At 41.3% G+C, this 25,944-nt stretch overlaps 1 protein-coding gene across 2 annotated transcripts in view; it reads right to left on the bottom strand.

Moving 5' to 3' along the window:
* The window catches only part of LOC118803045, a 64,397-nt gene extending 40,752 nt beyond the window's left edge, over positions 1–23,645 (bottom strand). Inside the window, exons 1-7 of one of the 2 annotated variants that reach the window (XM_036563540.1) lie at positions 23,542–23,645; positions 21,530–21,672; positions 21,062–21,214; positions 20,766–20,906; positions 11,908–12,059; positions 11,636–11,739; positions 11,287–11,482 (exon numbers count right to left, since the gene is read on the bottom strand). In XM_036563540.1, the coding sequence (XP_036419433.1) occupies positions 11,287–11,482; positions 11,636–11,739; positions 11,908–12,059; positions 20,766–20,906; positions 21,062–21,214; positions 21,530–21,665 (882 nt within the window). In that variant the 5' untranslated portion in view covers positions 21,666–21,672; positions 23,542–23,645. The remainder of the gene's footprint in view (positions 1–11,286; positions 11,483–11,635; positions 11,740–11,907; positions 12,060–20,765; positions 20,907–21,061; positions 21,215–21,529; positions 21,673–23,541) is intronic. The other variant, XM_036563541.1, reaches the window with a different exon arrangement.
* Between the last annotated feature and the right edge of the window lie 2,299 nt (positions 23,646–25,944).

Raw genomic sequence — 25,944 nt, 5'->3', positions numbered from 1 at the left:
GCTTACGATGGAGGTCAGGGCAACAGGTCGCCAGTCGTTCAGACAGGTAATACTAGCTGTCTTTGGAACTGGCACAATGGTGGCTAGTTTGAAACTAGCTGGCACGACCGAGAGAGACAGTGAGGTGTTATAGATGTCTGCAAAAACTCCTGCTAGTTCCCTGTAGCAGGCTTTAAGCACTCTCCCGGGAATGCCATCTGGTCCTGCTGACTTGCGTGGGTTCACCCTCTTGAAGGCTTTGCACACATCAGCTACGGAGACGGAGGGGGCGTTGGGATCAGCGGTGGGCGGGGCGCTCTCCAGTGGTGCTGCGGGAATTCCGTCGAAGCGAGCGTAGAAGTTATTAAGCTCGTCCGGCAGATCAGCGCTGGTACTGGGCAGAGTGCGAGAGGCAGTTTTATAGTCAGAGATTGTATTTAACCCCTGCCATAAGCTTCGTGTGTTGGCTGTGTTGAACTGTGCTTCCACTTTCATTCTGTACGCACGTTTAGCTGCTCTGATGGATTTACGGAGAGCGTAGTTGGATTGCTTGTACTCCTCCGTATTTCCCGCTCTGAATGCAGCGCTGCGTGCGCTGAGGGCGGAGCGAACCTCACAGTTCAGCCAGGGCTTCTGATTGGGGTAAACGCGGACTTGTCTGCAGGGCACTACGTCATCAACACACTTGCGTATGAAGGCGGTGACTGTGTCTGCGTACTCGTCCACGCTGCCCGACGAATCACGGAACATTTCCCAGTCCACATGATCAAAACAATCCTGCAGCATAGCGTCTGATTGGTCAGACCAGCGGCGCACCTCCCTGGTAGTGACCGGCCCCCGTTTCAGCTTCTGCCTATAGGTGGGCAGGAGCAGGATGGAGGAGTGATCTGATTTGCCGAACGGGGGTCGGGGGAGGGATTTGTAACAGTTCCGGATGCTGGAGTAAACATGGTCTAAAATCCTGTCTTTCCGAGTGAAACATGTTACGTGCTGGAATAATGTCGGACAGTAGGTTCGCAGGTTATTCCGATTAAAGTCCCCCGCAACAATAAGTGCAGCCTCCGGGCGCGCGGTCATCTGCTTGCTGATAGCCTCGTGTAGCTTCCCGAGCGCGAGGTCCGAGTCCGCCTGCGGGGGGATGTACACCGCGGCCAGACAGAGTCCCATTATCTCACGGGGCAGCCACGCCGGCCGGCAAAACACGATGAGATATTCCAAATCCGGCGAGCAGAAAGACTCGATGAAATGTACATTCCTCCGATCACACCAAGCGTTATTGATCAGAAAACATACACCTCCTCCTTTGCTTTTCCCGGAGAGCTGCTTGGTTCTATCGGCGCGGTGCAGAGAGAACCCGGCGGGTTCGATGGCATTATCAGGGACCTCATCGGATAACCACGTTTCTGTGAGGCAGAGAACGCTGCAGTCCCGGATCTCTCGCTGGAAGGCGACCCGTGCATGAAGCTCACACAACTTGTTTTCCAAGGACTGCACGTTAGCCAGTAATATGGTGGGAAGAGGCGGCCGATGGGCACGTCGTCTGAGTCTGACGAGCACGCCGGCTCTCTTGCCTCTTTTCCGGCGTCTTCGACGGGTGCGTGGCCGGGCGGCCCAGATGAGTGGCGCCTCTCCAGTGTTAGTAAACAAAGGATCGGCGTTATGGAACTCAAAGTCCGGTTTCCGGTGAGTGATCGACGATCTGATTTCCAGAAGTGTTTGTCGGTCGTAGGTGATAAAACCAGTAACATTTAGTGCAAAAAGAGTTAAAAACAAACACAAAAACAACAAAAAACTGCAAAAGTAAGCGGGAGCTCGCAACACGGCAGCCATACTCGGCGCCATCTTGAATCATGCAAGACACATGACACATGAAAGACACATGACACTCCTTCATTGTTGAATGTACTTATCATGATTTTTGGGTATGTATGTGAGTCAGTTTACTAACTGTGTTTAAAGGTCAGCCATTTCTCAAGCAAACCCTTGTGCACCTGAAGTTCATGGCAATGCTTGTGATTCCAAATCCCAGAGCTCAACTCCCATAGCTTGCCCTACACTGAAGATAAACCAAATATTGCTTGCTGCACAGGCAGCTGCTCAGGGGGTTACCTATTGTTTCAGCTGTTCTCAGTGATACATCACAAGTTCTAATTTCACTGTTTCAGAAATCCAAACTTAAACTTCCAATGCTCAGTAGTTCATGTAGCATTCTCTAGTGGAGTGGCTCTACACTATAGACTGTTACAAACATAATATAGTGTCAAATGCACAAGTCATTTCAGAGCTGCCCTGATTCCTAAGCAGTCATTTGTTTTGTTAAGCCCAGTTCTCAGAACTTTTTTCAGAAAGCTTTCCTGCCATGTGATAAAAAAGAAAGATACTGGCGAGGCATCCTGCACCATGGTTAGGCTTCTGAAGAGCCCCTGCCGACCTCTGTTGCACACATACTATGTAAATTTGCCAAACTTATATATCTGAAACCCGAGCCAGAGCATGTTGATTATTTGTAAGATAATCCTTTATTTGTCTCTCCGGAAGTCAACAACCATCTCCTTAGTTTTGTCTACATTCAGAGACAGGTTGTTGGTTCTGCACGAGTCTGTTAGCTGCTGCCCCTCCTCTCTGTACGCTGACTCATCATTCTTGCTGATCAGACCTACCACAGTCGTGTTGTCAGTGAACTTGATGATGTGGTTTAAGCTGTACTTTGCTGTACAGTTGTGAGTCAGTAGAGTGAACAGCAGTGGACTAAGCACACAGCCCTGAGGGGCGCCGGTGCTCAGTATGGTGGTGCTGGAGATGTTGTTACCTATCCTCTAGTCAAGAAATCCAGGACCCAGGTACAGAGGGAGGTGTTCAGGCCCAGCAGGCTCAGTTTTCCAATCAGCTGCTGTGATGTGATGATGGTGTTGAATGCTGAACTGGTCTATGAACAGCATTCTGACATACACTGTATTGCCAAAAGTATTCGCTTGTCTGCCTTCACACGCACATGAACTTGAGTGACATCCTATTCTGAATCCATAGGGTTTAATATGATGTCAGCCCACCCAGCTATAACAGCTTCAACTCTTCTGGGAAGGCTTTCCACAAGGTTTAGGAGTGTTTATGGGAATTTTTGACCATTCTACCAGAAGCAGAGAGCACGTCACTGCGAGCGACAGAGAGCACGTCACTGCGAGCGACAGAGAGCAGCACACCTTAGAACTTCAGACCGAGCAGCGTCCAAACTTTACTTGAAAATCAGTTAAAAATTCTGCAGTTAGCAGGCCGCAAACCCCCTCACGCCTCTCCTTCTTATTTTGTCTTCTCCCCCTCTCCTTCTATCTTTCTCACAGTTACTCCCTCAGCCCATCCACCATGGCGTCCGCCCAGAAACGCGCCCTCCAGACCCTGAGCGCAGAGTTGGCCCGGCTGGACTGGCAGATCACAGTACACCGCATACGCCCTCCTCGCCGCCGCCCGCCCCAGCGCCCCGGACCTCGCCGCCCGTCCCAGCACTTCAGCGCTCTACACAGGACTCCGTTTACGTTATCGGTTGTTCCATTGTCCGCCACGTTAAAGTAAAGGTTAGAAACACCCATGCCACTGTTTCGTGTTTTCCAGGTGCTCGTGTCTTAGACATAGCCAGGTGCCTCCCCTCGGCTCTCAGCAGACGAAACGCCTTCGGGACCGTGGTGATCCATGTCAGGACCAACGACATCCTCGACCGACGTAGTGAGGTCCTGAAGGAGCACTACCAGACGCTGCTGGACACCGCCAGGAAGAAGATGGACGCCAGGATCGTCATCTCTGGACCGCTTCCCACGTACAGGAGGGGATCCGAACGCTTCAGCAGGCTGTTCGCGCTGCAGTCCTGGCTCCGAGGCTGGTGCGCCTTCAACGGCTTGGGATACGTGGACAACTGGGCCTCGTTTTGGGAACAGCCAGCGCTCTTCCAGAGGGACGGCCTCCACCCCAGTCATGTAGGATCTGTTGTCCTCTCTAGGAACATCAAAAGGGCCATCCACTGACTACACAGTGATGGCCACGTAAGTAGCGCCAAAAATAGAAACGCTACAGCTTATAATGCTAGTGTTAGTACTGAAAATAAGACGACCACTAGCACTTATACTGTAAATAAGGCAAATGCTGATATAAAAGCTTATTCTATAAATATAAATGCTCATAGGTTTCTCCCAATAGAGACTGTGTCTGTTCCCCGAATAAAACAAAGCATCAAAAAGCCTCGAAGTGCTTGCTCTAGTAACTTGATTAATATCAGACCAGTTGTACCACTCTGCCATGACTGCACCTTTGGTCTAAAACTAGAACTGCTTAACATAAGATCTCTCACACCTAAAGCCGTCATTGTTAATGAAATTATTACTGATCACAACTTTGATGCTCTGTGTCTAACAGAGACGTGGATTAGACCTGAAGAGTACTTGGCTTTAAATGAAGCCACGCCAACAGGCTATAGCTATGTACATAGTCCTCGCTTAAACGGTCGGGGTGGAGGCATAGCAACCATTTACACCAACACTTTAGGACTAAACCAGAAAGCAGACCGTAGTTTCTCTTCCTTTGAAATTCAGTTTCTCAATGTTAGCAGTCGAGGAACAAATGAGAGCTCATTTTCACTTATCATAATCTACAGGCCTCTGGGGCCTTACTCTGAGTTTATACAGGGATTTACTGACCTGTTATCTAGTTTAATAACAATCTCAAATAAAGTAATAATTGTTGGAGATTTTAATATCCACATAGACAAACCACAGGATCCGCTAAGTAAGGCATTCATATCTATTTTAGACTGTTTTGGCTTCACTCAAAATATTATGGGGCCTACTCATTACTGTGACCACACTCTAGACTTAATATTGACCTTAGGCATAGACATTAAGCATTTGGCCATCCTTCCTCAGACCACAGCAGTGTCAGATCACTACTTAATCTCATATGAAATCAATTTTAGTCGTAATATATGTCCATCAACACGCTATAGTGTTAAACGTACTATAACATCGTCTACACCCAATAGCTTTATTGAAAACCTTCCAGATCTTTCGTCCTTAATTAGCTGTCCGTCTGAACCTAATGAATTAGATATACTGACTAAATGTTTGGAGGACACTTTTCGCTCTACTATAATGTGGCTCCATTAAAAAGTAAAAGAATAAGGCAGAAAAGGCTCCATGGTACAATGACCATCCTCGAGCTATGAAACAGACTGTTAGGCGATTAGAGCATAAATGGCGTCAGACTAAACTTGAGGTTTTCCATTTTGCCTGGAAGGAGAGTCTTATAGACTATAGAAAAGCACTAAAGTCAGCACGTTCAGCCTCTCAGTCTCTCGTCATTGATTGGAAATAACAAAAATAATCCTAGGCTACTATTCAGTACTATCTCTAAATTAACTGATAATCAAGCAGCTACTGAAGCCCAGATACCATCAGCATACAGCAGCATTGACTTCATGAACTTCTTCAATAATAAAATTGAATTGATTAGGCACAAAATTCAAAATGTGCAGCATTGCAGTGCAGCGTCCTATAAACCTAATCTAGATCCGGAGTGCAGTATAACCACTACAGAGACGCTGGAGTCTTTTACTTTACTCCAACAAACAGAGCTCGTCCAAATTATTTCATCTTCAAAAACAACAACTTGTATACTAGATCCAATTCCTACAGGTTTACTTAAAGACGTTTTGCCAGAAATAACCAAGCCTTTTCTATCTATAATAAACTCTTCTCTCAGCCTCGGCTATGTTTCAAAATCTCTTAAATTAGGTGTAACTAAACCCTTAATAAAGAAACCTAGTCTTGACCCCTCTGAGCTATCAAACTATAGACTTATTTCAAATCTTCCTTTTTTATCAAAGGTTTTAGAGAAAGCCGTGGCAAAACAATTATGTTCCCATCTGCATAGGAGTGATATATATGAAAAATTTCAGTCTGGCTTCAGGCCTCACCATAGTACCGAAACAGCGTTAGTGAAAATTGTAAATGATCTTTTATTATCCGCTGACAAAGGAAACATATCCTTACTGGTTTTACTCGATCGTAGTGCAGCTTTTGACACAATAGACCATTCCATTCTATTAGACAGGCTTGAAAAGCTAGTAGGAGTGACAGGTAAAGCTCTTTCACAGTTCAAGTCTTACCTTAGTGATCGCTTTGAGTTTGTTAATGTAAATGATGAACCATCAGCTCTCACAAGAGTAAAGTATGGTGTTCCACAGGGCTCTGTCTTAGGACCCATATTATTTACCTTATATATGCTACCACTAGGTACCATCATTAGAAAACATGGCATCAGTTTCCACTGCTATGCCGATGATACACAATTATATATTTCAGCTAAACCAGAGGACAAAACTGAACTTAATAAGATAGAGGACTGTGTGAAAGACATTAAAGACTGGATGTCAAGCAAGGTCCTTTTACTAAATTCAGACAAAACCGAAGTCCTTCTTCTTGGTCCAAAAGCTGCTAGGGATAATCTGCCTATGTTTACTCTTAATCTCGATAGTTTCTCAATTGCACCAGGCACATCTGTAAAAAGTCTTGGCTTGGTTGGTCAGGGGGAAGAGCCTTTTCATACAAAGCCCCCCAGCTTTGGAATAACCTACCAGTCTGTGTTCGGGACTCAGACACAGCCTCCATAGCCGTCTAGGCTAAAAACTTACCTGTTTAGTCGAGCCTTTGGTTAATTTGTTTTCCTAACTATGTCCCTCTTCTCAGACGAAGAAGCGTGATTGGTCACTCCAGAGAACACGTCTCCACTGCTCTAGAGTCCAGTGGCGGCGCTTTACACCACTGCATTCGACGCTTTGTGTTGCACTTGGTGATGTAAGGCTTGGATACAGCTGCTCGGCCATGGAGACCCATTCCATGAAGCTTTCTACACTGTTCTTGAGCTAATCTGAAGGCCACATGAAGTTTGGAGGTCTGTAATGATTGACTCTGCAGAAAGTTGGTGACCTCTGCGCACTCTGCGCCTCAGCATCCGCTGACCCCGCTCTGTCATTTTATGTGGCCGACCACTTCGTGGCTGAGTTACTGTCATTCCCAATCGCTCCCACTTTGTTATAATACCACTGACAGTTGACTGTGGAATATTTAGTAGTGAGAAAATTTCATGACTGGACTTGTTGCACAGGTGGCATCCTATCGCCACGCTGGAATTCACTGAGCTCCTGAGAGCGACCCATTCTTTCACAAATGTTTGTAGAAGTAGTCTGCATGCCTAGGTGCTTGGTTTTATAAACCTGTGGCCATGGAAGTGATTGGAACACCTGAATTCAATGATTTGGATGAGTGAGTGAATACTTTTGGAAATATAGTGTAGTTGTCTCTATTGTCCAGGTTGAAGCACATTGGAACAACTGCAGTGCTCAGAGAGATGTTGTATATGTCTGTGAGAACATCAGCCAGCTGTTCAGCGTGTGTAGAGTCCTCCGCACATCAGCTGTGGACAGACACAGTACCTGTTCATTTGGAGGAGGTGTGGTTTTCCTTGCCGCTGTGCCGTTCTTTGCTTCAAACCGAGCATAGAGGTTATTCAGTGCATCTGGAAGGGAGGCATCACTGTGACAAACAGGTGGAGATGTCTTGTAGTTGGTGATGGCCTGGATGCCCTGCCTCATGCACCATGTGTCAGCAGTGTTTTGAAAATGTTCATGGATTTTCTTTGCATAGGCATGCTTTCCTCTCTGATGGCCTGGGAAAGCTTGGCTTTTGCAGTTCTGAGGCCTGGCTCCTGGCAGCCAGGTTCTTACATGCTTCTTGTCTGGTTTGGCATGTCTGATGAGCATCACAGAGATGTGATCAGAGTAACCGTAGTAGGGGTCCAGCACATTAGCCCCCCGGGTTGCAAAGTCCACAGAATGGTGGAATTTAGGGAGCGCTGAATTCAAATTAGCATTGTTGAAATCTGCAACAATAAACAGTCCATCTGGGTGCGCGTTTTGGTGATCACTGATGGCGCTGTACAGCTTGTTCAGTGCGACATTAGCATTAGCACTGGGAGCTATGTACACTGCTGCTATGTACACTGTAGTCAGCTCTCTTGGCAAAAAGTAAAAAGAAATCCAGTAAAAATGGATCTTAAAGAATGAGCTAGGCCAAATGCAGTTCATATAGCATAAAGAGTGCCACTGGCCCTAATTCCCACAGTGAAGGATGAACTGCATTGAATGAAAGAATATTGAATAAATGAAAAAATCACTCTACCCACAGACTGGTGCATGCCAAGGATCCCAGTAATGAAACAAAACGTTCAGGTGTGCATTTATGTAGACCTTAAGAGATTGAATGAATGTATGAAATGAGAGATTCATGCTACCTACCACAGAAGCAGTCCTGACTAAACTCTCTGGAGCAAAAGTTATCTCTTCTTTAGACGTGGCCAGTGGCATTTGGTAAATCCCACTTCACACATCATACCTTTTATTTGCCAGATATTTTTTAAATGGCCACTATTTGACATTAGCATTGCTTTAGAAATATTGCAGCAAAAGATGCAGGAGATCCAGGCAGGGAGGGAAGGAATTGAAGTGTATAAGGATGATGTGGTGATGTATTGCTCAAACATGGAGCAACATGATGTTCAATTAAAATGCATCCTGGAGACCATGGAAAGAGTGACACTCAAACTAAACACAGAAAATTATGTCTTTAGGCACAGCCAGCTCTATTTTCTGGGCCAAGTCATTGATGAGCACTTTATGATCTCCTTCAAACACAGTTTTAGCATGGGAACATTCACAAGCGAAAGCATTCCAGAGACTCAAAGGAGCAATCATAACTTCTCCAGTTTCATCCATTATGATGCAGAAAAGCCCAGTGCTGTCTCAGTGGATGCAAGCAAGCTATGAATGAGGGGGGTGTTACTGCAGCTGTATTGGGATGGATGGAAACCTGTGGCCTTTTGTTCTAATGGCTCACAGTATCAGTCTTGGTATGCATAAAACGAAAAAGACTGCGTGGCTGGCTGCTCTTATCGATAACAAGGATCTGGACCCTGTGCCTATTCATTGTCAGAGGCTATTTTTAAGGCTGATGAGATTCAGAGCTCTGGATGAATATGCACCAGGAAAACACTGGTGGTAGGTACAGCAGCGGTGGACAGCAGCACAGAGGAAGATGTAATCTCCCAAGGGATTATGGGAAATGGAGTCCCCTTGTGAGTCAGGCCAGAAGGGTGCGTGACACCACCTTTGCTCATTGACCCTGATATGGCCCCCAGTACACCAGTGAAGCTTTCAAGACCTTCTGCCAAGGATATGACTTTGAACATGTCATATTCAGTCTGCATCACCCTGCAGGAAATTGGCATGAAGAATGGGTTGTTTAGAGAGCAAAGTGAATACTTCTGCAAAAAGATCCGCTGCTGGCTGTTCTGTGTTGCAGGGCAACCCCATCCACTACCCCAGGAGCGAGTCCAGTTGAACTGTTAATGAGGAGAAAGCTGTGAACCACACTACCAACACTGGGTGAGAATCTCCACCCTGAATGGCCAGATGAAAGCATCATCAAACAAAATGATGCAGCAGCTAAAAGGCAGCAAGCTCTCTACTATAATAGATGACGAAGATATAGAGTAGATAATGAAGTTTGTGAATTACCTGCTTTGGAGCCAGGCCATCTGGTGCTGATGAAACTTGATGAACAGAAGCAATGGACAGGCCCAGAAACGGCAGAGAGAGAGGGATACTCAACATTTTACATTTTGCCCTCTGAGGATGGAACAGTGAAAAGAAGAAACCACTGCCACCTACAAACACTTCCCCAGTGTTGGGCCAGTGCCAAGTGAGCATAGCCCATCAGAGGTGAAAATTACACAAACTGGAGACTCACCTATCCTCTTGAGCCCTCTAAGGCTCCAGAGGGAGTTAAGTTACCAGGTCAGGAAGGATTAGTAAACCTACAGAAAGACTGAATTTGTATAATGAAACTTCAGTTTCATTATAGAGTGGGGTAGCAGAACACGCAGTGATTTAGGGTGAACAAGGACAAGATGTTAAGTTCAGAGAAAAAAATGTGCTTCATTATTTCAGCCTCCTTTTTAGAAATATTATTCTATATGACATTGGAAAATACATTTTTCTATGTTACTGTGGAATTTATGGAAGTTAAATTTATTGTTATTGAAGTTTGTACATTCATAAAGTGATAGCAGTAATGTCTGAAGGGAGAGATGTCAGGATGTCTCAATAATGAGAATGTCCAATGACAGACTTGGGCATGAGCAAAAAGAGAGAAAAGGGTTACTCTGCCTAGAAAAGAAACTACACAATGTTATGGTTGTGTTTCAGCTGATTTAATAAAGTTCATGTGAACACAGAATATAATTCATCTGATTTGACAGACCCATTCTTGAGTCACCCACTGGCCCTTCAAAAGCCCATAAAGTGAGCCACAATCATGCTTGGGCAGCAATAAAGGCTAGTCATAAGCATCAGAAGCACGTTTATGATTTGACTGTAAAATTCCAATAGCTTTAAGCTATGACTGGAGACGTAGAGCAGATGCTGCAGCCACAAACATGACTGACAGGGAGCATGGCAGTAGTGTTGCTGATAGTTCCTGTGTTTGTCTGGCCCTGCTAACTTTGACATTCAGGTGACCCACATGATCTTAGGCCTGGAGTAATATTAGAGTTATGATGAGTCGGAATGCAAGCAGATGGACAACAGTTGCCATACAACCAGGTAAAACCAAGTTTAATCTGTTTGCAATATGGCTAAAACTAGACTGTACTGACTAATGTAGAAATGTTAGTGTTCAATGTAGAAAATCTAGTTAATGCAACAAATGTAATGGATATAAGAAGAGACAAATTTGTTCCATTAAAAAAAGGAAAACATTTTATGTTCATATCGAAAATCTGAAGAGGGTGATATCAGTGAGATTTGTGTTCTGTGTTGAAAGTGTTAAAAGAAAAAGTAAAACTGGGTAGAAGAGAAAAGTTTTATGAAGTCATTCATAGTCTAAAAAGACATCCTGTTAACTAAGTAACCAAATAAAGAACTATTATTATTATAGGACAAGGAACTGCTAAAAACTGAGATTCAATTCTCAATTGTTCTCAACATTACACCATCGTTATCCTTCACGTCTAATGTTTTTTATTTTTAATTTTGTAATTTGTTTTAACTTTCAGGTATTCACACATGAACCTGATATTGTACGGGAATCTTATGTCTGTGGAAGTCATTACCAGTTGACAAAGAGATCAGAATACAGAACGGAAACTTGTAACAACAATTCTTAATTTTATTTTTTAAAGAAACTGGGTAGATTAGTAATTGGAACTTACAATGGCTTGCAGTGTTGAGAAGAAGATGCTTAGGCCCTTCTGTGATTGTGGAACTGAAGGTTTAACATTACTGTGGAAGATCTCGTTCAAAGATGACGATAAATCATGAAATGTGGACAAGATGAAATGCACTGTTTCATCTTCAGAGATTCCAAGATCTTTTAGTGTCTCACCATAATTGCTGTAATTATCATCTCTGTTGAAAAGAAAAAAGTTACAGATTACTCATACATTTACTTCATACCACCAAATTTCCTTTCATAAAATCTGCAATGTATTATTTAAAGATTTGCATTTTTAAATTCAATAAAGACAGGTCTGACCATAAACATAAACAACAAAGAATTACTTGGGGTACAACACATGTGCAGGTATTCCACTTTCCAGTGAAAGTCTCGTTCTCAGGTCAGCCAAAGTATTTTCCTCCAGGTCCACTCTGATTTCATAATTCCTCTATTGCAATGAAGAAGAAAGCATATATAAATATGCACACTGTGTAAATATGCATATTGAAATAATTAGTACACTTTGAAATGATCGTTATCAAATAAAAATCAATACACACAATGGACCCTTTCTGAACTAGATGATTTCAGTACTTATTGTTTTAGTGTACTCTACCTTTAGCATAATGTGGCAGCGAATAATATCTGGTCCATCATTTCTAATGTCATTTTGCCTTGGGCATTGAGGAGAATCTCTCAGGTTCTCTTTTGGTGTAAATATGGCATACAGTTTGCTTCCACTATCAATATGCCTGTCCTTCAGTGACCCTGTAAGGATAAAAAAAGGATATGTACAGGACTTTACAGAATATCAGAGTGAGACTATAACAGTGGTAGAGGAAAATGTCTTCAATTCAAAAAACAAATCTGTCTGTAAAAACTATTAAAATATACTCAACATAATTACACACACACACATGGATTAGTTCTGCAATAAAACAAAACACAGTGACAAGGCAACAAAGCATTTAACGAGAGGTGAAACACTGTTGGGACGTGGCACTCACCAAGGGTGCCCTTTGTCCGGCCTCTTGTTCGTTATATCACTAAAACCCCTAGGCCAAGCAATGTGTAAACTGACTTGTAAGTCCTGACATCATATTTCCTTATATGCAGATGGTATTCTGCTATTTAAACAATCTAATAGATTCCATACCACCCCTGCTTAGATTAATTAATGATTTTGGCTTATAAGATAAATTGGGATAAACCTGCTCCTGTCCCATTCAGCACCTATATTGATGGTTTGACATTTTTGCTAGTAGATATATACCCTTTCATGAATAACATAGATAAAACTTAAATAGAGGGCTCACAAAAATTTAAACAGATACCTCTAATTGAACACAATTGCCTACCTCTCTGCAGGCCTGCATCATGGTAGTAAAAATGAATCTTTTACATCAAAGTAACTTTAGTTATATGATCCTTTTACCCCCTCCCATGGAGCAATGGGCTACACTCTGTCAAGTACTATCCTCATATTGTCACGCTTCCCTCCATTCCCGCTGTCACTACTCCCCAGCCTCTGGACTCCATCTCCCAGAACACCTCACCTGATCACATGACCTCTGATCTCCCTCGCATGACTCTCCATCGGACTACTGATTCACATCACCTGTGTATACACGTTTAATATTTTATAATATATATATATATATATATATATATATATATAGACTACATTGCCAAAAATATTTGCTCGTCTGCCTTCACACACATATGAAGTTGAGCGACATCCCATTCTTGATTCATTGGGTTTAATATGATGTCGGCCCACCCTTTGCAGCTATAACAGCTTCAGCTCTTCTGGGAAGGCTTTCCACAAGGTTTAGGAGTGTTTATGGGAATTTTTGACCTTCTTCTAGAAGCGCATTTGTGAGGTCAGACACTGATGTTGGTCGAGAAGGCCTGGCTCACAGTCTCTCCTCTAATTCATCCCAAAGGTGTTCTATCGGGTTGAGGTCAGGACTCTGTGCAGGCCAGTCGAGTTCTTCCACACCAAACTCGCTCATCCATGTCTTTATGGAGTTGCTTTGTGCACTGGTGTGCAGTCATGTTGGAACAGGAAGGGGCCGTCCCCAAACTGTTCCCACAAAGTTGGGAGTATGAAATTGTCCAAAATCTCTTGGTGCTGAAGCATTAAGAGCTCCTTTCACTGGAACTAAGGGGCCGAGCCCAACTCCTGAAAAACAGCCCCACACCATAATCCCCCCTCCACCAAACTTTACACTTGGCACAATGCAGTCAGACAAGTACCGTCTCCTGGCAACCGCCAAACCCAGACTCATCCATCGGATTGCCAGACGGAGAAGAGTGATTCGTCACTCCAGAGAACAGTCTCCACTGCTCTAGAGTCCAGTAGAGTCCACGTCTCCACTGCTCTAGAGTCCATATATATAATATACAGTATCTCACAAAAGTGAGTCCACCCCTCACATTTCTGCAATTATTTTATTATATCTTTGGAACAACACTATTGAACTGAAACTTGGATATTACTTAAAGTAGTCAGTGTACAGCTTGTATAGCAGTATAGATTTACAGTCTTCTGAAAATAACACACAGCCATTAATGTCTAAATAGCTGGTAACACAAGTGAGTATACCTCACAGTGAACATGTCCAAATTGTGCTGAATGTGTCAATATTTTGTGTGACCACCATTATTATCTAGCACTGCCTTAATCCTCTTGGGCATGGAATTCACCAGAGCTGCACAGGTTGCTACTGGAATCCTCTTCCACTCCTCCATGATGACATCACAGAGCTGGTGGATGTTAGACACCTTGCGCTCCTCCTCCTTCCACTTGAGGATGCCCCACAGGTGCTCCATTGGGTTTAGGTCTGGAGACAGTCCATCACCTTTACCTTCAGCAAGATAGTTGTCATCTTGGAGGAGTGTTTGGGGTCATTATCGAGTTGGAAAACTGCCATGTGGCGCAGTTTCCGAAGGGAGGGGATCATGCTCTGCTTCAGAATGTCACAGTACATGTTGGAATTCATGCTTCCCTCAATGAACCGCAGCTCCCCAGTGCTGGCAGCACTCATGCAGCCCCAGACCATGATGCTACCACCACCATGCTTGACTGTAGGCAAGAGACAGTTGTCTTGGTACTCCTCACCAGGGCACCACCACACATGCTGGACACCATCTGAGCCAAACAAGTTTATCTTGGTCTCGTCAGACCGCAGGACATGGTTCCAGTAATCCACGTTCTTGGACTGCTTGTTTTCAGCAAACTGTTTGCAGGCTTTCTTGTGCGTCAGCTTCAGAAGAGGCTTCCTTCTGGGACGACGGCCATGCAGACCGAGTTGATGCATTGTGCGGCGTATGGTCTGAGCACTGACAGGCTGACCTTCCACTTCTTCAACCTCTGCAGCAATGCTGGCAGCACTCATGCGTCTATTTTTTGAAGCCAACCTCTGGATATGACGCTGAACACACATGGACTCAACTTCTTTGGTCAACCCTGGTGAGGCCTGTTCCGAGTGGAACCTGTCCTAGAAAACCACTGTATGACCTTGGCCACTGTGCTATAGGTCAGTTTCAGGGTGTTAACAATCTTCTTATAGCCTAGGCCATCTTTGTGGAGAGCAACAATTCTATTTTTCACATCCTCAGAGAATTCTTTGCTAGGAGGTGCCATGTTGAATATCCAGTGGCCAGTATGAGCGAATTGTACCCAAAACACCAAATTTAACAGCCCTGCTCCCAATTCACACCTGGAACCTTGTAACTCTAATGAGTCACATGACACCAGGAAGTGGCAACGACACAATTGGGCACAATTTGGACACGTTCACTGTGAGGTGTACTCATTTGTGTTGTCAGCTATTTAGACATTGATGGCTGTGTGTTGAGTTATTTTCAGAGGACAGTAAATCTATACTGCTATACAAGCTGAACACTGACTACTTTAAGTTATATCCAAGTTTCATTTCTATAGTGATGTCCCATGAAAAGATATAATAAAATAATTGCAGAAATGTGAGGGGTGTGCTCACTTTTGTGAAATACTGTATATACTATATTTTAATACTATATTTTGTACTTCACTTTAACATTGTAGCTGCTAGAATTACTGTATCAACCAAATATTGTATACTGTATATTGCTGCTCTGGTTGCTACCTCAGAGACTGCTATGCTCATATATACTAGGCTCTCTCATCCTCCTTTGCACAGCTCCACATACTCTCAGTACCGTGTACTGCCTGTGTCAAAGAAAAAAGTCTTCTGTGTGTTCATTGTTTCATGTGACCTATTAGTGTAGTATATAAGCATAGGACCTTGGTGAAGTATTGCCTTTGCTCTCAGAGCCTTACCAAGCCTTCCAGTTAGTTTGTTTGCTTTTCTGTGTATGACCATTTCCTTTTTTATGAGATTTTTTTTTTATGCCACTCTGATGGTGGTCACACATTTTCAAATTGTTAAATATATGCTCAAGCCTTTACCCTTCAACCCATATCAGTTTGACTGATTCCACTCCAACTTCTTGTCATTCATTAAGAGAGTTTCTTGTATGGGTGTAAGTTATATTTTGTGTTGTTCCTACTAGATATTGTAAACTGCACTTTGGGCCTATAATATCACACCTTATAACAACCTGTTCTTTCACAATCATAACCTTTTGACAGGGAATTCCCTGTTCCAATGCATCCAATGGAAGAGGAGAGAAATTCTCATTTCACACAGTTTAATTTGCCTGGCATATCTTTTTTTAGATGGGGCATCGCTAATCTTTAAATTAAATATACACTCAATCCCAACAAACAGCCTTGCTTAGCTTCCAGTATGTATATATTTATTCAATATTTAAGATTATTAAATATTTAATTTCAATATTTTTATATATTTATATATACTTATGTCTTCTTACTCACTGCTTGGAACATGTCAGTCTGGTCTAAAGGTCTTAATTTTGAGGATCAAGAGTTCTTCATGAGCTGTGTTTGGAAAACCATGAATTTATCTTCAAGAAACCCAAATCACCAATAATACACTGAATTTTTTTATACATATTTTAGTAAACACTATTTAGGCCATTTCATGTAAATCTTACCAGTCTCCAATATGTAACTTGTGTGTCAGGAAAGCTTGAAATTTTTCCATTATTTTTGTTCCTGTCTTAACGTCCTTAATTTCTGGCTGTGAAGTTTTTTACGAAAATTTTGCTAAACCCCTTTTTCATTAATCTTTTATTATGTACTACTAACTCACACTAAATCGCATAAATTTTTTATTTTGTTCTTATGTAGCTATCTATTTGCATTTTAGTAATCCACCACCACACTTTGGGAAGGGGGGTCTCCTGTGATTTATGATTACATATGCCAACTTATACACTGACATGCCAAAAGTCATGGGACAGGAACTAGTATGGTGTAGGACACAAACTCTACCATCAGCTCGAAACAATTGGTACTGTGACTGATCGGACAACAACATGTTGCCAGTCCTCTAGGGTCCAGTTTGCAACCCCATGTCTGATGTTGTGGTGTTAACAGAGACACTCTGTTGGGTAGGTCTGGTGGGTCTTCTCCTCCTGTATCCCATGGAAGCTTAAGACCTGCAGGATATGCATGTGGGGCCTCCTGAATTGAATGTGGATGTGACTTCTGCCAGAGTCCCTTGTCTGTTTGCATGGACAGTTCCAGTTAGGTGTCAGTCATAAACATTAAGCAACCATGGGCGGCCACTGCGCTGTCCACTGTGGGTGGTAATGCCTTCTATGAAATATTCCCGGTACACACACGACACTGTGAGTTGAGGAATGTTAAATGCCCGCACATATATCAGAGATATTAGCAGTATTATCATAGTTTTATAGACTTTAAACATCCCCCAGTAAGATAAACGTTTTTTCCTTCAACTTTAGAATTAGGGGGCTTGTTTATGAACAACCAGCCTGAACTCAAAAAGTGCTCAGGCATCGTCAGCTTGCCCCCGTTGTTCCAGTAACCATGAGAAATTCAGCATTTTGTTGTTATTCATGCTCAGCTGTCACTGTGTCTTAAGATGTCTTAAGATGTCTTGACAGTATTTATAAGATGTCTTGAGACATTTTTTTATGCCAAGACGTCTCAAGACTGTCTTAAGACGTATGAGTGAAGACACTGTCTTTGTCTTGAGACATGAAAGTTAACGTCTTAAGACAAAGAAGTAATTATTTTGTGTGTCTTGAAGACGAGGCATGACTTAAGACATCACTTTGTCTTCAGACACAGAGATGTTGTGTCTTAAGACAGTTCAGTTGAGACCAAAGAGTGGTCCATTACAAAGAGTCCTGTGGTATGAGTGTGGTATTCCTGTGGTACTGCCAGACTGAAAATTACTACTGAGGATTACCAGGATTACCACAGCACTGCCTAATGTACAATATAATGAGAATATAACAATATATGAGAGAATATAAGTTAAAAGCTCATTTGCAGAAAACATGCTATGATTAAAACAACATTGATCTATTTTCAAATGTCCAATTGTAACCAGAGACAACAAGCTAGGAACCAAGAGAAAACAACTTTGAGCTAATAGGAAGTGAATGTACTTAACAGCTAACCTGAGTACTTTAGAGATCACATACCACCAAAACTTAATGCAGAAAAAGCACCTGGTTCACTCTCTTCAACATCTACACTTCTGTTTATTTTCTTAAGCAGATCAGGGCTGCCCAAAGTTAGACTTTTAATTTGTATAACTTTCTAAATTATTATCTCCAGTATTTGGAAAACACGAACAATAATAAACAAATGTATTTGAGTAGTAATATATAAAGACCTGTATTGTTTCACCACGTAAAATTACATAATAAACAGATTTTTGTTATGTATTTCAAGGGTTTGCAGTTTTCTACTCTGTGTCTGGATTAAACAAACAAACAAACAGAAACAAAACCGCACAGTTCATTCAGTACAGAGAGGCGCGAACCGGGAGAAAAGCTCTATGGGAGGACAAACAAAAGACTGGCGGGAGTTTAGACCAATCAGAGCGCGGGACTCCGCCGCTTGGACGTTCGGTTTTGAAGCGCGAGCGCTCTCCGCCGTTCCTCCGTTTAAAGCCGAGCGCGACCGTTACAGCCGTTACAGTGAGCGGGTCTCTCAGGTCGCTACCGCGGGCAGTTTATCGAGTTTAGCGAGTGTTAAACCTGATAAGACTCTCTTACACTCCTTACTGAGACAGCGCCGCCTGCCGGGTGACGCTTTCAGCTCCCAGAAACGAGGATTTTCAGCTGCGTAGCTGACTAAAGTTAGCTTAACTGACTGGACCGAGCGGAGCGGAGATTGGAGTCCCGACTGGAGTCCCGACTGCAGCGGTCAGACTCTGCTTTTAAAAGGTGAGTAGTGACCGAATGAGATGAGCAGCCTCACTGACAGTCAGCTGGAGTAAACTTTTGTTTCTGTATTTCTGGGTTGATCTGCCGAGTGAAGACACCAGCGGTAGGCTAGCGTATGTAGTTAGCTAGCTAGCGGCTAAGCGGCGTGTCTGTTTACGCCTCGCGGCTGCGTCAGATCTCGCTTAGCACGCGCTCCAAATGAAAGACTGCCTCAGAAATAAACCTAAGACTGAACACAGCGCAGCAGGGTCAGCGCACTGATCACAGTGCAGCAGGGTCAGCGCACTGATCACAGCGCAGCAGGGTCAGCGCAGCAGGGTCAGCGCACTGATCACAGTGCAACAGGGTCAGCGCACTGATCACAGCGCAGCAGGGTCAGCGCAGCAGGGTCAGCGCACTGAGCACAGTGCAGCAGGGTCAGCGCACTGATCACAGCGCAGCAGGGTCAGCGCACTGATCAACAGCGCGGCAGGGTCAGCGCACTGAACACAGCGCGGCAGGGTCAGCGCGCTGATCACAGCGCGGCAGGGTCAGCGCGCTGATCAACAGTGCGGCAGGGTCAGCGCGCTGATCAACAGTGCGGCAGGGTCAGCGCGCTGATCACAGTGCGGCAGGGTCAGCGCGCTGATCACAGTGCGGCAGGGTCAGCGCACTGAACAATACAGCAATGAGACTAAACACAGTCCGTCAGTCTGTGTAGCTCAGAGAGGGTAGAAATAATTTTAATTTGCTCAGTTACATTTACTCCAGTAACGTCTCGGTGGATTTGTACTTTCTAGAGTATTTTTAAAATGTATTATCTGTGCTTTAGATGTTTTACTGGGCTACATTTATTAGTAATATATAATGACCAGTTTGTTTTGTGTGTTTCATTGTTATGCCTTACTGTTGTTGTTTTGCTGCATTTACCTCATGTGTCTGTTTTGTTTTAGATGTTTCTCATCAGAAATCATCTGAAGCTGAGCAACTGGTGAGACTCAAGTTTTAATTTTTTAAATGAAACTATATGAATGTCAGACAGATGTTTAGATTTGGTGGATATTTCAAACAAATATAATTCATGAAGTATTTATGGTAATACAGAAGAGCAGAATGTTTAGGTAAAGCTGGGTTACAGTATTCAAATATCTGCGCTTTGTTCATTCAATTTTTAAAACATTAAGGGTTAATTACTATAAAAAGGTATTTAAAAGCACTGAATTAAATTTTTAAATTTTGCTGCAACACTGTATTACAAAATAGTTGCATAAGAGTCTTCCCTCATACTACCACCATGTTGAAGGCATGGTATGAACGCACAAATAAACTTATCATATCACTGATTCCATAAACTTTTCTAATGCAACAGAAACATTTAAAGGAGAATTCCACATTTTTCTAAACTTGGCATAATTCTGTCATTGCGATGTAAACAAAATCATTTAGTGGTTTCATATAAAATGGCTTATTGTAGAGAAAGCTACAGACTGGGAACCATGTGCCTATTATTATTATTATTATTACTTTTGTTGTTAAATTTGTTCTGAAATGTATAAATGTAGTATGTACTAATGTATGTAATGTTTGTATGTTTATAAAATGATATGCAATATATTAAAATAAATGATACCATTATGCATCCTACATAGAACAAAAAAATGAAAAAAAAAATAATTACTATAATTTTAGCTATAAATAATGTTACATTTTAAAATTCCCTTAAAATATTTAAAAGTAAAAGATTTATTTAAAAAAATGTAGGTAAAATTTAAAAATATGTATTATGCATCCTACATCTTGAGACGTCTTGAGATGTTATTATTGCCAAGACATCTTAAGATCCGTGTCTATAGACACGTCTTAAAGACATGTCTTCATGTCTTAAGACATGCCTCAAGATGTCCTAAGACGTCTTCATAATGTGTCTTTAGACATGTCTTAAGACATCTCAAGACATGGTGATGGCTGGGTATGTTGTTTTCTTCTTCCACCTCTGAGAAACTGCATTTAAAGCCCACACTCCCCATGTGAAATCTTCTATATTTTGAAAAAATCACTGTCATTTGTAGGAGTTCATACTATAGTACTATCACTTTACATTAGTATGTAGTATAGCTAGAACCAGTTCCTTTTACACAGGCAATAACAATCACTCACATGTGTTAAAAAAAGGATCATCAGTCAGCGGAACTCCTTCAGCAGTGAATAAACACACAGACATCGGAGTACCCATCACGTTCTCCTGATGGCAAATCCTCAGCATGAGATCCTCCACAGTGTTCTGGTTAGGGTCCATTCCTGTTCATATCAAAATCACAGAGACATATAGATCTGTTTCTAACTTTTGCAGGTATACAATATAATACCACTAGTTAACATTTTATAGTTGCTCAATAACAATAATTACTTCATTGGAAGTCTTTTCTTTATGTCTGTGAGGAATCTATATTTACCTGTGATTTCCCTGTACTCTTGACATCCTGGGAATGTGTAATACACCTGATACACTTGAAGTGATTTCATCACCTGAAATCCTGTTGCTGTGCCAAGTCTTTTAATGAACTCTGTCAATTGACTGAACCTGTTTTTCTCAACTTGACTGAACCCTTTTGGAGACAAAAGCAGAATTGCAGTGTAGCAAAAAGGAAGACAGAAATTTAAGGTTATACTCTGTATTTTTTTCATTTAGATATTTATTTTGTTATTGGGTCTAAGAAGGAACTGCAAAACTGATAATTTAATTATACAGTGAAATTCACTGCTTGTGTGTATAACAGTAAAGATCTTGACTTGGTTTGTCTTGTTGAAACATGCTGTACTCTATATAAGAACAGAAATGTTTACAAATACAGGTAACATGTTTGACACACAATGTTTTATACATACATCAATATAATTTCTGTCATAGATTCCATTCATACCCATATCTTCCAGGTTTTTTTCAGTGATGCTGTCCAAGAAGTCCTCTTCAGTTTCAACTCCCAGCTCAACAAATTTGCAGTAGAACTTTTCCAGTCTGTATTTTTGAAGTAAGTGGAATATTTTCTGCTTCTCCATCTCTGATCTCACAAACATACACAATACACAAGCACAGACACTGAAAATCTACCAAAACATGACCATATTCAGCATAAGAGATGGATCAGATATAAAATGATGGCAGGATGGATAATGGTTATAAGATTATTGCTAAAACTTAGTATGATAAAGTTTATTTTAAACACTGTTCCACCATGAAAACACAAAGCTAACCATATTTGATGTTCAGAATACTAGTGTTCTTGTTGAAAACAGTATGGTTTACACAGGTCACAAAAATGTCTCAATAACTTTTCAGATATCACCACACACAAACAACATACACCAAACATATTATGCAGTTGGTTTTCAGTAAAACTTTAAACAATGTCATGACTTGCAAAATATAAACAGGTTAAGAAATATATTTAAAAATGACTAACATTGATTTACAATGTTTATTCAGTATTTCTCTGTATTTTGCCTGTGAAGATTTCTACAGTACAGTATTGTCAGGTCCATGATTGGCCACATGGGGGTGCTTTTCACTATGTAAGTGGAAGATAAGGTACAGCCAGGAGGTGTTCAGGTCTCTTGACCTGAAATTACAACTTGTCCAGACCAACTTGACCCTTCACTGTGACAACTTCTTTTTTAGACTTTAATAAGCACCTTTTCTTTTGGATTACCCTTTTCTCCTATGTTGAACAGAAAGTTAGGGAAGTCTGTGTATTTCTGTTTCTTTTTTTCAGGTTCAGTTAGCTGTTAAAACCCTAAGTTGTTTTGATTGTTATTTCAGTCACAAGCTTGTCTCTGAAGTCGCATTTCCAAATGGCCCAAGGACATTTTGCCACTGAGTCTTTTAAACATAAATCTATGGTGTTTCATACAGTCACATTGTGTTCAGTGTTTGATCTGGTGCCAGGTCTAGGGACAGACCAGGTCTTAACACATGTTCATCATAAGAGATAAGTCACCTTTATCTGCTGGCATACTGATAATTGAAAAGTTTGGTTTCATGTTAGTGTACAGGAAAATTTTGTCTTTTTTCAGAAAATGTAGACCCATGTGGGGGTGTTATTATTTAAAGACGTTCACCATAGCAAAAAAACTTAGGCTTTGGTACAGGGCTAAATTATTTATATTAAATTTTTCTTGTGGTCCCCAGCTGCAGACCTGGAGGGCTTTAATCCAGCTCAGCCATTTCCATTCTCTAAAACACAATTTATCTTATCTGCCCTTTATAATTGCTGCTAAGTTTCTGTTTCTCAGAAAAGGTGGAGCCCCTCCCTGTAGTGGCTCTGAAAGTCAGTTTCACATTCAGATCATTCTGAGCAACAACAGGGGCATTGTAGCAAATAATCCTCAGGACAGGAAAGACTCCCGTCTTTAGTGCCCAGAGTCTAGGACAGTTTCCCATAATTGTGTCTAAGTGTGTGTGTGTGTGTGTGTGTGTGTGTGTGTCAACAAATTGCAATACGTTTCTTCTGTGGGTGCCTAGTTCAGTGTCTTTACCACAGAGAGCCAGTGTCACTGCAGCTTATGTAGTTTAGTGGGTTCAGTGTTCAACAGTTGATCATGTGAACTCCTGTTTTGTTAGAATTCAAACCAGTCACACCAGCCCTTGTGGCACATCAAATATAAAACTTAAAGTGACTATAAGTGTGTTATAGCATGAAAATTACCATTCTGTGCCAGACTAAAACTAAAAACGCATAAAACATTAGGGTGCCACATTTAGGATCAACACTTTTTCAGCAAATTCTGCTGTGCTCTGTACTTTCACTCAAACTCTTCAACTTTACTCAGCAGATAGCAAGTTATTCATTATCTACATGTTAAGAAATTCACTCAATATCATTACTAGACTGATTTGATCTCTATTTATAAACAAAATTAAATGAATTAGACTTACTCCAGTCAGAAAATTCAACTCCACAGACGGGGCATCAAAATCAGCTTCAGTGATCTGTTTGAAAGTGAAAGCTTCAGGCTCTTTATTACACTGCTAGGTTTCTCTTTCTCTGAAAAAGTAGAGCTCCGCCTTATCCCGGCTCCACCTTGTAACAGCACTGTCAAACAGTTTGATCGGAGAGATAAGAAGTCACAAGCAAAGCACAAAGCACATATGTGATCCTGTTATATTTTAAGTTTCCAATACGCTCTCTTCCTCAGTCTCATTCCAGCAGTACTTACTTGGCACATCCACTCTGCCTCCATTTGTATGTTCACATAGAGGGTTCATACTGAGGACAATCTCAGACTAGTTATTTACAAGGAGTGGACAAGAGATAAAGATTACAAATGTGATTGTACTTTATTTTTGTGCTTAATTATTAATTTGCAAGAATTACTTATCTATAGCTGATACTTCAGTTGGTGGGTGGCATTATTAGATTATAAAAGTGTACAACATTACTGGAATGGAAAAACACATAATTGGCATTTTGAACAAAAACCTTCGCTTCCAAGATCACGTTAGCCAGTAATTAGCTCTGCTGAGTGTTTCAGGATTTGTATTTCTTTTCAGGATGTAACTGCCATGAAAAAAATGCCATTTTATTTATCTCAATTACTTAGTATTCATTTTTATACCACTGCTCCTTCTCTTTATTCATTCTTTAACGCTCTCAATCTCTTATGCACTGCTTGTTTTTGGATGTGAAAAATGTCTTTTTTTTGTTATAAAGTGTGTGTGACAGTCATGTATATTTCATCTCTTAATTCTTAATGGAGCTGCAAGCAATGATTACCTTTATTTTTATTTATTCTGAAGGTTATTTAATTATTTTAGCAAAAGTCAGAAAATAGCTACATTTCAATTGCAGTTTTGTAAAACCTAGACTCAATTTTTTTTTTTCTCACCAAGACCCAAAAAAAAATCAGTTCACTGTTTTTACAAAACAATGTAGTAAATTCTTTCAGTTTGGAAGCTCAAACATAGGAATGTATTTTTTTATTCTTGGAAGTGAATTCACTATTAAGGCATTTTCTTACCTGTTTTGCCCACTATTTTTTCTGATCTAATTCCTGATTTTTAAAATGTTGTAATTGGTTTTCATTGTTCTTTGTAGAGATGGTTAACAGCTTAAATGCAGTTTTGAGTGTAAAAACACTTAAAATATGTTCCACTCTCTCCGTCTCATTCTATATATAATAAGATTGTGCAGACAGCTTTGAGAAAATTTGATTCACCTACATTTTAAGAACATGCAATTATTATTTTTTTTTTCTTGACAGATTTCTTTAACGTTTCTTGAAGTGGAAATGTAAGTTTCATTATTACAGCACTACATAGAGCGTCATGGGCATTATCGAAGGTGTTCAGGCCTCATCTGTATTCACAAAGACTGCTTGAACACTTTTCAAACCCAAGCAGAACTTAAAATTCATTTGAAAGAACATATAAAAGAAGCTTATAGGATTGTAACAAAATTATCCTGTGATTTGTGTGTATTCTCAGAGCCTAGTGACATTAACAAATACTTCACTCATCTGAAGACTCGTTTGAGAAACAGAGAGGTTCTTAAATGTCCATTTGCAGGTTGCTCTTTCAGGTCTAGTGTGCTGTTGACTTTTACTGCTCATAGAAGTCGCAATCATAAGTTTTCCACCTTAGAAAATTTCACACCAGAACTTTTGGCACAGCATACTCTTTCAGTACCTGTAATAGAAGAGGATTTTGTTTCAGACACTAAAGATATTCTTGCTGATTCTGTATCAGAGGCTGAATCTGGTCTTGAAAATGGAAAATCCATTCAGCATCAATTGGGAACTCTGTTTCTCCGCATGCAAACACATTTGCACATATTAAATTCAGCAGTACAGGAAATAATTGATGCGTTATTTGAAGAATTTGCTGATCAAAATATAAAGACAGTCATTGATAAAGTTCTATGATTGCATAACTGATGCCTCTGTTATAGCTTCATTGACTGAACAACTACAAACTTTGAACCCCCTCAAACTGCTCTCAAAGGTATATGGTATACATTGGGTGATTGCTAATTTACCCATACAATTTCAACATTATCATCAATTTATCTAGCTGTGTTGTGCAAAACTGTAGATAAAAGAACATAAAAGAATATGGTTACAGCAAGGTTCTAGAGCCCCTAATTAGGGATCTTGAGCTCCTCGAGAGTGTTTTACATTGAATGACCTTAATGGTAGAATAACAACTTTCCCCTTTCAATTCTGTGACAAAACTAACAGACCTCAGATAATACAAACAAACTTTCAAAAAAATAGAACTATAGGTGGCAAAGGGCATGAGAACTGGGCGCTTCTGAGATGTCTTTCGCTGTTGGTTGGCCAC

This window comes from Colossoma macropomum, unplaced genomic scaffold (assembly GCF_904425465.1).
Source record: "Colossoma macropomum unplaced genomic scaffold, Colossoma_macropomum, whole genome shotgun sequence".
NCBI lineage: Eukaryota > Metazoa > Chordata > Actinopteri > Characiformes > Serrasalmidae > Colossoma > Colossoma macropomum.
The sequence above is the reverse complement of the archived record's forward strand: the minus strand, read 5'-3'. Positions and strand labels throughout refer to the sequence as shown.